Source organism: Erithacus rubecula, assembly GCF_903797595.1.
Source record: "Erithacus rubecula genome assembly, chromosome: 1".
NCBI lineage: Eukaryota > Metazoa > Chordata > Aves > Passeriformes > Muscicapidae > Erithacus > Erithacus rubecula.
The window spans coordinates 8,692,397-8,710,881 of record NC_136658.1 but is presented as its reverse complement, the minus strand read 5'-3'; the positions used below and the strand labels follow the sequence as shown (position 1 = coordinate 8,710,881).

The following is an 18,485-nucleotide window of genomic DNA, read 5'->3' as shown; positions in this document are numbered from 1 at the left end:
AGTGTTATTGTTACATGCAAATTATTTTTATGACATGGAATTTTTTAACATACTTTTGTTGTTTGGCTGGATTTGTATCATGCTAGTCAACGTTAGTAGAAAGCCCTGCATTGTTTAGACTAGGAAGGATATTTTTTTAATCTTATTTTCACAAAGTTAACCTGTCCATTGCAGAGACAGGGTAAAAGTGAACAGCAAAATGAGACCTGTCAGATGGGTTACTGTGGGAGTAGCAACTGAGAAATACAGAGATCAGCCAACTAGGAATTTAAGAAAGAGCCCATTAGAGATTACTGGAAAAGTACATAATCATTATGGCCTTGATCCAGCAAATCACTTAAGTATATGCTTAACTGTGAGTACATGAGAAATTGACTTCAATTGTTCTATCACATGCTTACCATTAAACATATACTTAAGCATTTTGCTTGATTAGGAGCTAATCACACTGTTTATTGAGGGTTAGTTAGATGGTAGTGCCCTTTAGTGCCCCAGTGTTTTGAACACTGTGTAGAACACTAAAAACCTGGTGTCCAGGCAGAAAAGTGTTCAATAACTGTTAATCAGAAGGAGGTTGTATGTCAGAAAGGAAGCACTTGTTCTGGAAATTAGATTCAGAATAAGCAGTAAGTTAAAACCTACACTGAGGTGGAGAAAGTTACCAGTGGTACATAACATTTACCACGACTTTCTCATATCTGATATTTTTACATTATGAAATTGGGGAAAAAAAAAGAAGAGAAAAGCTCATTGAATAAAGAGAATTCATTCATGTAGGCAATAATTCATCACAAAGTTTCCACTGGAAATGTATTATAGTTGTGAGCCAAACAGGTGACAATTGTAATTTCTTCAGTTTTACTGATGCCCAAGCAAGAGATCAGCAGAATCCTGGATCCCATCCAGAGTGCTGCCGACTCAAATCAGGTCATGGCACCTCATGTAGAGACACCCAAGGATTCCCACATGCCTAAGTTATCATTTCAAGCATGGTACATGCTCTTGTGCCAAGGCCAGTCATGCCTGGCACAGCTTGCTGTGTACCTGTTGTGCTGTGGGGAATGCTGCCCTGAAAGCTGATGGTGTTCTTTGCTCTCAGAGACCAGGCAAATCAAACTCTGAATCCCATTCTTGCCTTTGGCCATTTAGCTATCCTGTGGGTGCCTTTTTTTCTTTTTCTTTTTCTTTTTCTTTTTTTTTTTTTTAATGTGATTGCTGCATGCAGTAATTTCACACATGCATGCCCTAATACTGCTGCAGTTAAATCAATTAAACTTCTTGGAATAAAGCAAAATGAAAAGGCCTGGCTGATGATGCTTTAATTGGACTTGAAAATTTCTTCTGTCCTACTGGCCATTTCCTCCTCTTTTGCTTCAGGCACTGCATCTGTTTAAGTGGAAGGAGTGGGATTTAACTTTGGTTCAGTGTGTGATTTGCAAGGGGTGAGATATTGGGTGAGATGCTTACATGCTAGGCTGGGATTCAGAATTGTGCTTTTCCATGGCTTTCCTACCTGATTTATGCAGCCTCTGTGTCTATTGCTCTTCATCTGTGGGAAGACAATCCTGACCCTCCCCATCCTAGAGGATTTCATCTTTATTCTTTTTATTTATGAATGGAAAGTGTGCAGGCACTCTGGTATTAGGAGCTGTGGTGAATAACTGAACTGACTTTTCTTGAGTATGACCTAACCAAGCACATTTTGTAAATCTACTTCAGGACTTGTTGTAAGGCTTGTGTTTTATTGACCATGGGCTGCAAAGTCTCATCCATTCTGATAACTTTTCCTGTTTGTTTGTGTAGGCACATCCAAAGCAATACACAACCTCCTCAGGCTCCAGTTCCTCCCCTAGGATACGTATCTGGGAACCTTATTTCAGATTTGGAAACAGATGTTCCAGATGAAGATGACGATGAGGATGATCTTGAAGAAGAAACTGTAGAAATCAGTAGGCCACTAAGAGGTCTAGAGCATACTCCAGGCTCCAGTATGGACAATCTAGACAGCTCTGTGACAGGTAACCAAATTCAGTAACACCATCTTGTTACTACCAGTAAGTCCATCACCATTTGGACACTTGCTAAGTGAAAATTTATTCCACTCGGTTTCTGTAGCATTTAAAATGTTAATACTAAACACTAAAGTTTAAGAAGGATTTGGAAATACTTTGCTTTGCTGCAAAATGATAAGGAAATTCATGAATTTTAAAAAGCTTTAAAGACTTGAAAGAAAATTCAGTTATATCCTAGCTTTCATGAAAGGTTCATTCTACTAGAGAAGCAAGGCAGTTACATAAAAAGGAGGGGGAAGACCTCAGCTTAGCAATATATATTTCATAAATCAGGAGCAGCATAAAAATGCTATCTTAAAGCACTTTTAGATATTCTGCTGGGCAAATGCTTTCCCAGATGAACACAAGGAAGTTAAAGACTTCAGAATAAGTATAGCTAGATTGCCACAACATTTATTTCTAGAGTAAATGCAACATTTACATAGGAAAATGTGTATTTTGAACATATTTTGTATTGCTGAATTAAGTAATTGTTCCCTTTTAGAAAATCTTTTAAATAATTCTGACCCTCCTTCCCTCGCTTCTTCCTGTCCTTTGCATGCCTTGGCATCATCAAAGGGGACCTAGAAAGGCCTGCAGTAAAAAACTAATGCACAGAATCTGAATTAATTAAATTGCTGTTGGTGAAATGTAGGCAGTGAAAGACTTTGTTGTTTAAAAACACAGATTTTTATATGGATGTCATGTACTTTTTGCAAGCATCAGTGTAGTTCTCTTCAGGTTGAACCAGGGCCTCTGTATAATGTTCTGTGTTTATAATGTGAAAGTGTGCTGGATATCCCCAATGTCACAGTGTTATTTCAGTTTTGATCTCAGCAGACAAACACTGATTGCTGGTTTTACCTTAAGGGAGGCTTGTTCAGAACAACCATAGCACCACTGAATTCCTTTTTTGTCTGAACCTCTGCAATCCCAAGGCCTGTGCACTCATACTTAAAGATTGCTATCCTGAAAACACTGTAGGAATATGACAGTGATGGAGCATCAATACTGTATTTTCTTCCTTTCCCTGAAATAGTGTGTAGCTTAATCCCACCTTCCAGGTTTTCCTTCACCCTAGAGCCAGACTGCTTGCCAATCTAATTAAGATTTAAGAATTGTATCTCTGCTGCTGTGATTTGAAATCCAGATGAAACTGAAGGCCATAGAGTTAAAGTTTAAATCCCTGAATTCAGAAAGTTGACTTTTTAGTGCGTGAGGATGTTAACTCACTTTGCTTGAATTTCTAGTGTAATCTCCTTCAGGCTATAATTCTGCATATTTTTGCATATCTCACTAATGGCTCAGAACCAATTCACTAAGAGTTTTGCACTGGTAGAACAGCAATAAATAAATTTTAAAAAAACAGGTTGGTATAAATTTTTCATTTGGTATATATTAATATGGCAATGCTTATGCATCTGCAAATCAGAAAATGAATGTTTCCACATTTGCATCTTCACCTAATGGGAAAGTTTGAACCACCCTTCCTAGAGCAAATAAGGAATAATTATATTCCTGCTCCAATTTGAAACTTTAGTGCTTACTAAAATTTATACTTTTATTAATAACCTTCAAACTTGTTATATTTTAAAATCTTGTTTAACTTTTGGAGTGTTAAATGTCCAATTACTGAAGCATTAAAGGCTTCTTGGCAGTTTGGAAGAAATTGGGCAGTACTTGATATTGTAGACTGGGAATATACTTAAGGTGATCTAAATACACTTCCTCTCATCACCACCACTAACTTCAAGTGGCCTCATGCAGCTGAAAATTAAGGTTTTTCTTTTGCTTTTTTTTTTATACTTGTTTAATTACTAGCTGTATCTGTTCCTTGCTCTGGTTTACTGCATGGCAAGATGTGTGCTGGCACTGCAGGCAGGAAATGTGCAGCTGGAAGGGAAGCAAAATTATAGACTGCCCCTACAGAACCTAGCCAATATTTAGACTGACTTAATCAAGGAATGATAGTCTTACAGAAGTACACCCAGAGTGTTAGCCTAAAGGGTCTGTAAGATGGCAAAATCTCCAAATAACTAATTTATTTCTGTTGTCCTTTGTCAATATATGGGTAAAACATTGATTTTAGAACAGTTTGTATTTGGCTTAGTTTTTTCATGAGAGTGGAAAGAAATTGCCTCTTATACTTGGGCAAATTTTGTTTTTCAAAAGAGAATTTTAATTTTTGTTTATCCGTTTCTATTAACTCTTCTAGACTTTATTTGATGGTGTTAAGGAGTGTGTAGCAAATTGCTTCAGTTGTTCCCAAGCTGTTTCTCATTCTTCAATTTGATTGCTTTTAAAATACTGTAGAACAACTAAATTGTTCTTGCTTGTGCTGAGAATATGTAAACTTGGTGACTTCAGCCAGCATCTTTCTAGGAATTTACAGATCACATTTTCACTTCTCTAAACATATTAAGAAATAGAGGCAAATGAGAACAGCTGACCCAGATGAAGCAATGTTTCTGTTCATTCTGAAGTGCCCTGGGAGTTCAGTGTTTGTGGGAAATCTGAATTGACATCCCTTGGTCCAGATTTCCTGCAAACAGAGCTGCTGTGGAGGGAGCAGGGTGAGGCTCCTCACCTTGTGCTGTTAGCAAGCCTCAGCAATACCCACTCTGAAATGGGGCTTTGTTCTTCATGGCTGAGCTGAGAACAAGGATTTCCTGCAGTGCCAAATGTGGGATTCTCCCAGGGGAAGCCCTGGCACTGTGTGAGCCAAAGCACAAACTGCTGAATCCCTCTGACACCACGGTGCTGCTCCTTTAAACTGTTTAAAAGTCAAGTTGTCTTCCAGGCCCTTGAGTTTTAGTCACAGCTAAGTGAGGATTCAGACAAGGGTTTAATCTGCACTATTAAGCTTTTCTCTTTGCAGGTGGCAGAGACATAATGTTGATGTGTATAATAAAGTGAAAAGAAAGGAGGAGTGCACAGGAACTGTATCTTAACATTCTCCAGATATCACAAAGAGTACTCAAGGAGGAAGGTTTAGATTTGCACATTTCTGGGATGTAATATGAAATTAAAGCTAACATTTTCCTTCATTCCCAGTATGGTTTGTTAGGATATTGAGTCACTGGATCTGCTTAAAAAAATAAAATAGAAAGAACCTAAAACATTGAAACATTTTTTTGCTCACTTTTAATTCATAATTATTTAGGGTTATTTTTTTTGCTTTCAGAGACACATGGAAATATGTTTTTGTGTTCTCTTATGTTTAATGTTTGCCTTTATAATGAATTGCTGTGCAGAGTTATGGCATGAATGGCCACAAAGAGTCCATTGCATTATTCTACTTTAATAGACTTAATTAATTGCATATGATGACTGTAGAAGAAATTAATTTGCTTCTCACTGAAATCACTAAGAGCAAGCCTAGGTTTTTTCAGGTCAAATTGTTATGGTTTGGGGGTTTTCTTTGCCCTCTCCTTATCTCCTCCTCTTGCAGCACCAGTGAAGCTGGTGGTGAGAGCTGTTGTGTCTTCAGTCCTGGTGCATTTTGACCAAGGGAAGAGTTTGAGCATGGAAATTAGAGCAAGACCTCTTCCACCAAACCGATACAAGCTGATATAAACAGAGAGATATTCTTGTAAACAGTGCCTCAACAAATGGGTAGCATTTTTTTTTTCCAATAGAATTATATAGATCTAAATTATAAAAATCTTTGTAGATTGTATAGCTCAGCAAGGAAGAATATCCCTTATTTGACATGTTTTGGTCTTGATTAAAAGACTCACTGATCACTGTCTGTATGGAAAAAGGATGTTCATTCACTGTGTCTGAGCACAAATGGAATAATTCTCAAAAACTGCACAATATCATTTTCATAAGCCATATTTTACCATGGCAGAACTCAATATTTGTATTGATTTGCTTAGGGATACCTATTGCAAAAGATTCTATTTTATAAGCCGTTAGACAGATTGCATTTAATAGGAAGAATGTGCTTCATGGATTAAATATGTGCTTAGAAAATAGGAAACTGCTACTTTTTGTATCTCATAAAAATGGTAATGCAACAATTAGCAGGGTCATATTATAAAGCACAGACTTTACTCTAGCTTAATGGATCTAGGGATATGCATTCATCAGCAACGATAGATTTAGCATAAAATGACATGTAAATGAATTGATGACTGATCATAAATTAATTTTAGTGCTGAAGAAGTAATAGAGACACAGCAAGTTGCCACTTTATCATAGTATTTTACTGCTCAGCAACATTTGAGCAACTACTTAATGTTCTATGTGCATTTCTTTTCTAACAGCTTGAATAAATTTGAGATTTTTTCGTGCCTTTCAGCAATATGGAAACTGAAAAAATCTAGAAGGATGGAATGCAAACAGAAATAAATTTGGCTAAGTGACATAAATTCATTTTTCATTAGATGTTTATGAAGGTCATTAATTATCATTGGACCTGTGAAGTGCTGAATATCTACCTATGTTTTTTGCTTCCTCTTTTTTTTTTTTTTTAGGTGTGTGTTTTCTGTCCAAAAGTAAGACATTTAAAATGTAGAGATTTATTCCAAACATATACATTTAAATATATGGGCATTTTTGGTGCAGGAAAGTAAAAAAATGAAGTCTAATTTTTGGAAGTGTGATCATATTTAGATTCTGCATTCAAACACTTCTATTATTCTTCTTTTTTTTTTGATGGTACAATGAATATTGTTCCTTCTATTCCATCCTTTCCACCAAAATCATTGGGCATTCTTGCTATGCAATCATGACAGTGGTCAGACATATCCAAGAGAGGATAATATCTTTCTTCTGTACAAAGGCTGAAAGAATTCTGTAACTGATTTCAGCTGAAGTAGCATTAGTCCCCAAGGATGTCACTCACATTTCAGAAACCTAATCACTCCATCCCAGTTCCTATAAAAAACTGCAGAGGAGCAGGGGCTTAGCATGAATATGTACTGGATGGTCTTATAAAGGAAAACACGCAAAGTAAGCACATAGAGGTTGGTGGCTGCAGAAAAGTATCTAATAGAATTCTCAGAAGTGCCAGGTTTGTTGTGAGCAGCTTTTATTTCACAGGTACATTATACTTTTATTATTATTATTATTTTTAAGTAGAGCAACACTACACTTTACAAAGAAAAATAGCATTTTTATTGCCGGTAAAATGCCACTAAAAGCAGTAGCATGCAGTCTACTGGAAGCTGGCATCTCTGTTTTCCTCACCTTTCCCTGATAGCAAAGAAGCTTTCTGTTTGCATTAGCACCAAGAGATATTTTATGGAGCAAGAAAACAGAGTTCAACTTTTCACAGAGCTGATTTTGTTCTGCATAAAGCATTTACTGCTGCTGTCAGCAAGAGTAAAATTTACAGTTGCCAGAAAGCGTAAAAACTCAAATGTGCTCTTGGAAAACACACAGTGAGCTGCATGTAAAGGAGACACTAAAAGCCTGTTTCATCCCATTTCAAAATGCACAGTTGATCTGAAAGGAACGTCAGCATCTCTTATTCTGCCTTTATCCAGGGAAAAGCAAATGTGCATCTGATTTGGAAAGCAAGGCTGCTTTAAGCAGGCAGTCACCACGTGTGCTGTGCTAGCACAGCTGTGGGGTGGCCTGAGGTGCCCAGGCTGGGCTCCAGCTCTCCCATGCCTGCTGGGCCATGTCTACACCTCTGCAGGTCAGAGAAAAATGGATTTACTGCTGCAGGTTTTGCTGGGGAAAAGAAGTTGTGTATTCAGGGAAACTACATAGCTCAGGAATCAGTAGAAATGATGTAGAGATCACCTTTAGCTCCCTGGTCACACACATCTGTGGGTGCTGTGTGTGTCTCAGTCTGTTTTGCTGACTTCAGCAGTTAGAAAAAGTTTCTGTATAAAAAGTTGCTTTCAGCAACCAGAAGTAACATAGAATGGTTTGGACTAGGAGAGACTTTTAAAGGTCATCTTGTTCCATCCCCCCCTTCCATGGGCAGGGGCACTTTCCACTAGACCAGGTTGCTCAGAGCCCCATCCAGCCTGACCTTGAGCACTTCCAGGATTGGGACATCCACAGCTTCTCTGGGCAACCTGTGCTAGTGTCTTACCACCCCTAAGGTAAAGAATTTCTTCCTTATATATAATCTAAACCTCCTGTCAGTTTGAAAATACTACTGCTTGTCCTGTCACTACAGGCCTTATCAGAAAGCCTTTTTGTCTTTGTGATGACCCCACTTTATATATTGAAATGCTGCAGGAAGATCTCCCTGGAGCCCTCTCTTCTCCAAGCTACAGAGAACAGTTGTCCTAGCCTGTCTTTGCAGAAGGGAGGTTACAACACTCTAATCATTGTTTTGGCTCCTCTTTGGACAGACTTGAACAGGTCCATGTCTGCCTGGTGCCTGGGAGCCCAGAAATGGATGCAGAACTCCAGGTGGGGTCATGGCATCTCAGTAAAACTCATGTCCCTGCAAGTGCAGAGTTATGCTTCCAGCATGACAGGTCCCTCCTAGAGCAGCTGCTGGAGGAGAGGGGAAGGAGGAGTGATCCATAGCCAGAGCACACTATTCCCATCCTTGCTGATACCTGCTGTCTGTGGGAACATGGAGCAGTTGAGGAACAGAGCTTTTTTATAGGGTTAGCCTAGAAAACTGCCAGTCTGATAATCAAAATGTAGGTAACTTTAGAAAAACTGGCATGTCTATGAGTGTGTAGAGCAATATCTGTATTCACATACTATGTCCTTTTGCAGATTTCCAGTATATTTCATACCTAAAATGAGATATTTTTTTTCTGACTGATTAACAAAGCGAATGAAAATCAGCTACTACCCATATCCTGAAAGTGTCTCATACAAAATACCATGTGCATTGTATGTTGTGTAACAGCTGTGGTTAGCAAATGGACCAAGCAATGTGAGCAAATAGAAAGTAAAAGTTCCTTTAAACATCTATAGTGTCATGGACCATGACGCTGAAAACAAAAAGTGCTCTGTGTATGGTTTTGTAAATCTCTACACAGACAATAGAATATATGAGACAAAACCCTTGGGCCCTGAAATTAATGGCATATGTGTTAAATTTTTAGCATCTAAGTATCATCCTTTGATATAGCTCTAGTTACATTTCCCTGCTTCAGTTTGTGGTCACATGTTTTGTGGAATGTGTCTATAAGTGATTGTTTGAAAATGTCCTCAGTTACAGCATTTCATTTTCGTACATCTTCATTAAGTGTTTTATCTGTAGTATCTCTTTTCATACATCATCAGTAACTGTTGCTAACTTCTTTGCTCTCCATGCTCTGTGATGTCCTATCACACTTTGATTGTTAGTTCACAAAATGTCTTCTCAGAAGAAATTCAGTTTTAGCCTTCTCTTGCTATCTGGGCTCCCTCACATCTGTCTGCATCAGGTTGAGTCTGTTTGGAAAATAACAATTTTATGTGTGCTTTTGGCAAGCAGAATCAACCTCTGTCACTCTCTGTTGCACTCAACACACTTTCTGCCTGTCAGACCTCCACAGACCTCTTTGGTTTCTTTTCTTGTATCTGAGGGGTGCACGGGTTTCTGTTATTATAGCCTGCCACTTCTCTGACATTAAAAGGTTTGGTCACTGCAGCATCACAAAATAATCCATTGTTCTTGGGCTTTGTGGTGCAGCATGCTGCTGCATTCCAGGATTCATTTATTGTACTCATGACCTATTTTTGCAGGACATTTTTAATATTTGACACCACCATTAGTTAATTAGCTTATCAATTAACCAATAAGCAGGTCACTATTGATTTACTACTTAACAATTTTAAACGCAGCAATGCTTTCTCGGACATGGATTTTAAAAAGGCTACTGTACTGCTACACATTTTATGTGCATTTACAGAAATTCAAGTCTGCTAACTGAGTAAAGTCAGGGTCATTGCCACCATCTCCATCAGAAATCCTGAAAGAAACAGAATTACAGTATTTTGGGAAAAAAATGAACCAAGCAATAGCTTTTGAAATTGATAGGTAGCTGATTGATGCTTGATTCATGCTTCAGAAAAAATAAAAGAAAATATAAGCTAAGAGCAAATAAGATTCATTCTTCCTTCTCTATTTTGTTCTTTATATTTTAGTTATGTCAAGATTTCTATATTTCTTTCATGTAGTTTTTCTGGTACACGGTTTTCTGATGTTTTCTGATGTTGTTATCACCTTCCTCTCCTGTAGTGATGATAATCCATAGTTAGAAAGTACCATGAGTCCAACAGTGGTCTAGCAACTGATTCAGTTAAATCTGAGCATATGTTTGCTCTGCTCTTGAATCTTAAATATTTCTAACCTTTTAAAAATATTACTTTAATCTGCTAGAGTTAATTACTTTAGATCAGCTATTTTTGGACCATTATAACTGCTCATTTATTTTAAGGTTTTGATTGACAAAATTGCACAGTGCCAATCTTGTTCAGAATAGCTCTTGAAGCCCAGGTCTGACTTTAGCCATATCTACTGAGACTTATATATATGCAGTCCAAAATTAAGACTTGGTTTGGCAAATATCAAACTAGATACTGATTTGTAACAAGTCAAGTAAAACAAAAAAAAAAACAAAACCAGCCACATTCAATTCAATCACAGGAAAAAAAATAAACAAAGCATTAATTTTTCAGAAGAATTTACTGTGGAGCCTTTGCATTTGTAGAGAATATGCATTGTTTTGTTTACAGGAGCAAAGCTACATGGAGCAAGCTACAAATGAGATCCCACCTAGCTCTGATAGTGCTCTGTTGTACCAAACTGTCAGATAAACTTTGGGGTTTGTGTTGTGAAAGGGCAAAATAAATGGGCATTAAGCTTTAAATGAATATTGCTCCCAAACTTTTTCAGATAAACTTTGGGATTTTTATTGTGAAAGGGCACAAGAAGTGGGTATTAAGCTTTAGATGAATATTGCTCCCAAACTTTGTCAGATAAACTTTGGGACTTGTGTTGTGAAAGGGCACAAGAAGTGGGTATTAAGCTTTAGATGAATATTGCTCTTCTGTACCAATCTCTGTCAATCTGGGTTTCCTGTGGAGAAAGGTTGTATTAAGCAGGTCTTTAAGCTTTAGATGGACAAAGAATATCGAATGTGCACCACTCACTGGCGCCCTACATTTGTTTTTAGGTTCAATGGTAAATGGATGGGGTTCTGCGTCCGACGAGGACCGTAACTTTTCTAGCCATAGATCTAGTGTAGGTAGCTCCTCAGAGGACTCCATCTGTACCAGCGGCACTTTTGCACAAGCTCTGGTTGCAGCAGCAGATAAAGCTGGGTTTAGGCTGGATGGAACCAGCCTGACAAGAACAGGTTGGTAGACTCAAAGCTGATGCTTTCTGCATGAGGGGTGTCTCTGCCTATCCTTCTCTCGGTGAAACTCACTCTTGTCTAACACGCATGGGATAAGGTGGATGGAGATGCTTCTGTCAGGGTATTTTAAATGAAACCTTGCATTGTGTTTGTTTCCAGTGATTTGAAGTAGTGAATAACACAAGCTTTTAATCTGCACCTTTGGTCTGCTGCAGTTCCCCTCAGTGCTGACTCCACTCTAGATTTACTGACATATCCTCATTTAATATTTAGCTGGAGAGATTACTAATTCTACCTTGCAGCCTTTGATGATTTCAGTTTCTGAAAAATCTTTTCCCTTTTCCAGTGATGAACATCACTTTTAAACTGTTATCTCCATCCCTGCTCCTCTGTTGCATTTCATCTTGCAAAAGTGTGTTTTTCTGTGAAGTTTTGCTGAGCATGGGGTGGATTGGTTTGCTTTGATTGTTAACAATACAAACTGTTTAAAACTTAATAGCTGATTTTAAAAATCCTTAATTCAATAAGTTAATATATTTTTATAACATTTAATTTTGGTTATGCCAACTGAATCTGCCAATGTAACACAGGTAAAGTGGATTTTACATTTGAAAACATCCAGTCTTCTGAAACTAGTTAATGAAAACTAAATATATTTTAGTTCCTATTTTTAAAGCTCCGTATGTTTTATTTCTATTAAAAATGGAAATACATAATATGTTTATTCTGGTAAAAAAAGAATACATGTACATTTCCTTAATCTTGTCAAAATAGCAACAATAACTAATTATTTAAATCTACAAATCTAATAGCAGAGTATGAGCTTGGGTCATATTTTTTGTTATGCTTCCTCAGCTAATTCTGGATGACAGGTCACATAATGTTCTTAACATTTAAATTTTTTAGACTATTAGTCTGGTAGAAGTTTTCCTTTTAGTAAAATATGTGCATTTAAGAGAAAATCTCATATGTTGGAGCTGAAAACTCTAGGCTTTCTGCATGCAATAACTTAATGGCAAGGATTGTCTTTTAGGAACATTAGGAATAAAGGAAAGAGTTGATGGCAAAGTCCTAAAATCTGGCTTTTTACAGATCACTGACTTTTATCACTTTGGTCAGACAGAGTGATCCTTTAAAGATTTTTCACTGTAGCTGAAGCCCTCAGTTGTTTTCTTCTATTGAAAAATTGAGCAAATGTGTCTCATTACTTAAAAAAAAAAAAAAGGCAAAACAAAGCAAAGAAACTCATGTAGACCTTAGCGTGTCTAGTGTGGACACATCTGGCCAAATTATAACTTAAAATATACTGAAGAGTCTCACAGGTTCTGAATGAAAGGTGTGAATCTTTTCCAACCTTATTTTGATGGTGTTTGCTCCAGTAAAATTAATGCAGATTCACCAAATTTGCTGTCACTTATATCAAACCTTTGAGAAGTGCCATTTCCACCACAAACATGCTCATAACAGAAGCAAATGGACATACAAACAAAGACACTTTAGAATAAATATGATTTTTTATTGTAGCTATGCAAATGGAAACTACAAGGAAAGGATGAGAGCCCCTTTGTCATTTGTATTTTCCTAGCTTGATTAGGTCACAAATGCACTTAAAGTGAGGATGTGTGTAATTCCTCAGACAGACCATTAGAACACAGATTACAAAAAAACATCCAGCAGTTGTGGTAGAAACTTTATGATTATTACCCTCTTACTCTCTTAATGACCCAGCAGGCAAAATGGAAATAAAATAAAAGCCCACATGCAAACAAAGAGCCCTCCCTTGTTTTCCTCACAGAAAGCTCAGCAAATGGAGGTGCTGCTCCTGGTCACTGCAGTGCCACTAGGATGTGTCACCTCTCAGGACAGGTGGCTTGGTCAGACATATCTGCCAGAGCCCAGAGCACAGCACAGTGTCTGGCAGTGCAGAAACAGCAGTGCTGCCCTGCTCATTGCTCTGGGGGGAGCCTGCAGGTCCTGACTCTACTCATCTGCAGTCTGGACAGTCATTTTCACCCATTTAGAACAGCTGTGAAATACTCTCAGTGGTAGATGCTAAAGGAGGTGTCCAGCTTGATGGGCTCACATGGGAATGTTTGATTGCCAAGCTGAGAGGCACTGGTGAATCCAGATGCAATGTGTCTCTCCTGCCAGACACTTTGATTCCAGTTTCCAGAAGCCATCATGTGATTTGCCATGAAGTTCAAACAGCTTTCCTTTTTAACACCCTTGGGAAATTAAATCAAGAATTAGTGGATTCATCCTTGTCTCCACTTAAACACACTAAATCTGCTGCAGAAAGTCTGACACTGCTCAGCAGTTCTTACTGGAAGGGCTGCATACAGATACAAGATGGTGTAATCAGTTATTAAGTGCATTGAAAAATGTGCTGCACATCATTTGTGCTTGCCCCATGTATGATTTAGGTCAGTGCTATTTATTTTGCCTCATTTTTGTGAAGGGATAAAAGAGAATGTTTGGTGTCTATTTCTTTCTTAAACCAGCATTCTGAATGAATAATCATATTTCTTTAGTCAAAAGAATAAGTGTGAAGAATCTGCATCCTGCACTCACTAGTTGCACTTGCACATTGTAAGTTTATTTTTGCAAAACATCTGTGCAGCATGCTGTGAGCTGGGATGGAATTTCAGACTCACATCTGAATTTCTTTGCATTAGGAGTCGGGTTTTTTTTTTTTATTTTTAAATGAAATTTTAATATTTTGCCTGTGTTCATCTGCTGTGTTATCCTTATCCACTAAACAAGGGCTTGATGACTTGTCTTTGTCTAGCTGCAGCTGTGCCAGCTATAGAGGTTAATGTTCCCAAGTGCTTATTCCTTGCTTTCTCCCAGCTCCAGAATTAGCTGCTTGGGTAGGTGTTGTGTAACCCAATTTCGGTTAAAATGAGCTAGGTTACCAAAGGCATTGTTTTCAGATTATGTAAATTCAATTTGGCACTTTTTTCTTTTTTTTTTTTTTTTTTTTTTTTTTTTTTTCTTGTTAAGGAGGGTTAGGGAATATCCAAATGAGTGCCTCAAATGTGGTAGCCTCTGATAGCTGGCAGAGATGTGCAGCTGGGGACAAACCTGCCTGAGAGCATTGCCCTCCTCAGGGTGCACAACAGAAGGCAGAAGATCAGGCAGGAGACAGTCATGAAATCTCTGAAGTCAGAAACCAAAGTGTTATCATAACACGTATGTGAAATAATGTCAGGCTACTTTTTGACTTTGCCCTCTTGGCACTGAGAATGTTTCCAATAGGATGCTGAGCTGCATATTACTCCCAATTAGGCTTTTCTAGATCAAGTTGTATGTGAGAGCATGTTGGAAGTAAACACTCCTGTTGGAAGGTTTCACTAGAAAAAATAACCCATTGCAGGGTACACCATGGTTTAAGTTAACCAGAGGATAAAATGATCTCCTTCTTATCATGGGTCCAGTTGACCAGGAAAATAGCAATCACACATATTGCCACTTTTTATCATCTCTTACACCATTTGGGCCTAGAGCAGCACTGAAAGAGCAGAAGTTTGGACTGGCTTATGCATTTTTCACTGCAGATAGCATTAAAATATGTAAGAACTTTAATTGCCAGTTCTAAATTAAGATGTTAACATCTCCAAAATTTCACAGAAACGACATACATAGGAACAAAAGAGAGTCAAATATGATAATTTTTAGTTTTAATCAGTTATCATTAAATATTAAGTCTAGTTAACAGAATAAAAAATATCAGAATAAGAGGAAGTGAATGCAGTAAATGAACTGTGCTCTTTAAATTCTGAGGCTTAATCATCTGCTCTACAGAACAGCATCAAAGATACTTCTTTAAGAGAAATCATATAGATTGAATTGTGTGTGTGTATATATATATATATACACAACAGATATTTAAAAAATTAGTAAATCTGAGGTCAGAATATATATTTTTTAACAAATAAAAGTAGTGAAAGTTAACCGGAAATTTTTAGCAGTTAAATATACCCCTATTTTTATTCCTTGAGTAAAGAGAGCCCTTAAGTATGCCGTGCTACAATGCTACATAGCTTGTAAAATCAGTTATGTTTATCTCACTGGAGTTACTCCAGATATACAGTGCATATGGGAGCCCCAAAAATGAGAATCTGGCTCAGGAAACATGAAAGTGCAAGGCAGGAGGAGATAAATCTGATAAGATTGCAGAACTGTTTTCCTTCCCTGCTCAAGGCTGAGGAGTTATGACACATCTGCTCAGCACACAGAGCAGGTAGGAGTTACATGGCATACAGTAGTTTTATCACAACAGATGGAATCATTTTAATTATAAAAGTTAAAGACAAAAGAGTGCCAAGTTTCTCTACTTCACTTGTTGTGGTGTGTTTTAAAGGAGTTATCAGGGGGTACCTTGAAGGGACACTTGCCTGCCTCTGAGAATTAGACCTTATTTAATGTTTCAGAGCAGACATTAGTAGAACAGCCCGTTTCAAGGCAATAACATTTTTTCATGTGGTTTCTCTCTTTTTTTTTTTTTTTTAGGCAAAGCATATTCTTCCTCTCAGAGACCTCGGCCAGGCAGTCCTTTTTCCACTGACAGCAACACCAGTGCAGCTGTCAGCCAGGCCCAGAGGCCAAGGCCCACCAAAAAACACAAGGGTGGACGACTGGAGCAGCCGCCTTTGCCTCACCGCCGGGAGGGGATCACGGACGGTGAGTGCTGGAGGAAAGCCTGCCCGGGCTGCTGTGCACTGCAGGGCCAGCTTGTCAGGAGCACAGGCCACAGTCACAGCAGTCCATCACTGCTTTGGTGGAGTTGGGGTCCCCGGGTTGCTGTGTGAGCCGTGTTGGGGGGCTCGGGTGAGTGTTTGAGGAACTTTTCCCCATTTCTGAACATGTCATCGTCTCTTAGGGTTTCTCAGATCTCGAGAGAAATCTTACCCCAAAATGACTGCATTGCATATGGGTCAACATTGACAAATGGTCTGTGAGTGATTTTATATTTTGTGAGAGTAGCCACCACTAGCAGTAGCTGTACATCATGAATTCCTAAGGAGAAGCAGAGCTGCTCCCGCAGGACTCGTTTGCTTTGTGCTGGTTGTGACAGACACCCAACAGCTACAGCAACACGTGCCATGTTTTCCCATGATTCTGCCTCACCTCTTGTCCGTGCTGCTTCAGTCCTGACATCCACTGACCTCAGTGACTGTCTCACTCTTTTACATCTCCACTTCTCTCTTACGACTACTTCCCATCTGGAAATTTCAGACGTGTCTGTTCTGCTCTTCTGATAATTAAGATCAGCTCTGTCTTCCATTTTCTTTGTCTACCCTTCTTGAGTCTGGCAAAAGACACAGTTAGTGCCTGTTAGGTTTGGAGGAAGACTGAATATGAAGGTGGCCAGCTGGCTACCTCCCCTTATTTCTTCTGATCCCTTCTGATCCCTCCTGATCCCAACACCTGTAGGTGTTGAAACAATCAGTGCTCACCAAAGGGTTTATTGTTGCATCTCCTGCTCTATGGCTCATTCTTATTGTGATATTATTTGTGGAAACAGCTTAAAGTAGCTTAGATTCTGCTCTTATGGATGCGAGTTGCCTTAAATATTAATTCCCTCCCCTTGTGGATATTTTGGATTTACAAAATTTATTTTGGATTTGTGGATTTACAGAGGCCTCTCTGTTACACAGATCCATTGAATAGATGTGTCTATGAGAACACTAGCTGGAAAGTTATGGATGGCACTTGTAGTGTTGGCCATACTTTTGCTGTAGATGTTTTTCTAACCCTTCTGAGTGCCATATCCAATCACTCTGAACTGTGGGCATCTTAGGCCACAGATTCTGTGTTTATGTGAGTTTGTAGTGCACTCAGTATGGTGTATACTAATCCTGCTTCTGCACAGAACTGCAGACAGAAGTGTTGCTACAGAATTGTTTTCCTAGTGCTACAGAAGTGTTTCACAATATTGTGGGTGCCTGAAAATTAATGGGGTTCCAGTTCAGGTCATGAGGCAGGTGGAAGTGAGGCTCATCACAGAGTGACTCCATCATAAAATTTGGCATTGTTCTAAATTAGTGAAAGAGATCCATTTTTAAGGTTCATTTTAAAAGAGGAAACTCCTATTGCCTTTTATTTATCCTTTATATAAATATAAATACTAAATATTCACTGGAGTTTCTTTTATGTATTTAAATCAGAATACCAGTGTTATACTATTTCCTTCAACCTCTCAGACATGGGCAATACCATAACAGCTTTTGGATGCCATTAGATTAATATTTGTCTTTTATGAACCTAGTTAAAGTCCTTGCTATATATTGCAAAAATTTATAATGTCCTGGAGCAATAGAGGAAAATTTCCCATCCTGTATTAACACAGGAACAAACAAACAAACACAAATGGTACAGTTTTCCTCTTCAACTCCTACTCACTATGAGTCATTAAAGTGTAATGTCAAATCTGAGTCACAGTTAAATTTGCAAAAGATCGTTTGTCAATTAAGGAAGCTAAAAGTTGCTGCTGCCACCTGCATTTATGTAAACAATTGAGTTTAGGAATCTCTGGTCTACAGAAATTAAAAATGCAACTAGATGCTTTCTGTGGAATATTGCAATGAACTTTACAAAGACAGACATCACCATTATGCTTAAGCTATAGCTAGACAAAGCAAGTAGGAGAGCCTCAGCTAAATCCAGCAATTCCAAACCCTAATCCAGGCCAGTCCATTCAGCCCTGGGCCATCCTGATTTCTATGAAAAGCATCACTATACATTTTCTCTGGTTTTTCTGATGTCTCCAATCCATTCCCTTATAACTGCTTCCTCTTGGATTTGTCTTGTGAGAATATACTCGATTTGCCAGTTGTTTTCAGATTCCCCAGATGGATGAGTCCTGGTATCCTGTGTTTGTCTCATCACATACCGGATGTCTGTCATTTTCAATTTTCATTGACCAAGAAAGCTCCAGCTTTCTCTGCCCATTTCCATACACATCCTGAGTGCTTCCTCCTTGTTAACTGTAACCATGTGGGACAGTGCAAAAGACCTAAGAAACTGTAATATTTAACACATAGCACACACATCTCAGACTGTATAAGCATTTGAGGGTTCAACTTCATGCTTAGTTTTGACAGCAATCCACACAAATCCCCTAAAACCCTGATTCTTCATTTCCTTCAGCTGCAGG

At 38.3% G+C, this 18,485-nt stretch overlaps 1 protein-coding gene across 6 annotated transcripts in view; it reads left to right on the top strand.

Annotated features, from left to right (window-relative positions):
* ROBO2 (roundabout guidance receptor 2) overlaps positions 1-18,485 on the top strand; it is a 432,478-nt gene that overhangs the window by 401,295 nt on the left and 12,698 nt on the right. For 3 of the 6 annotated variants that reach the window (XM_079322619.1, XM_079322618.1, XM_079322617.1), the window contains 3 exons: positions 1,804-2,018; positions 11,144-11,326; positions 15,839-16,009. In XM_079322619.1, the coding sequence (XP_079178745.1) occupies positions 1,804-2,018; positions 11,144-11,326; positions 15,839-16,009 (569 nt within the window). The remainder of the gene's footprint in view (positions 1-1,803; positions 2,019-11,143; positions 11,327-15,838; positions 16,010-18,485) is intronic. The other 3 variants (XM_079322621.1, XM_079322622.1, XM_079322620.1) reach the window with 1 other exon arrangement.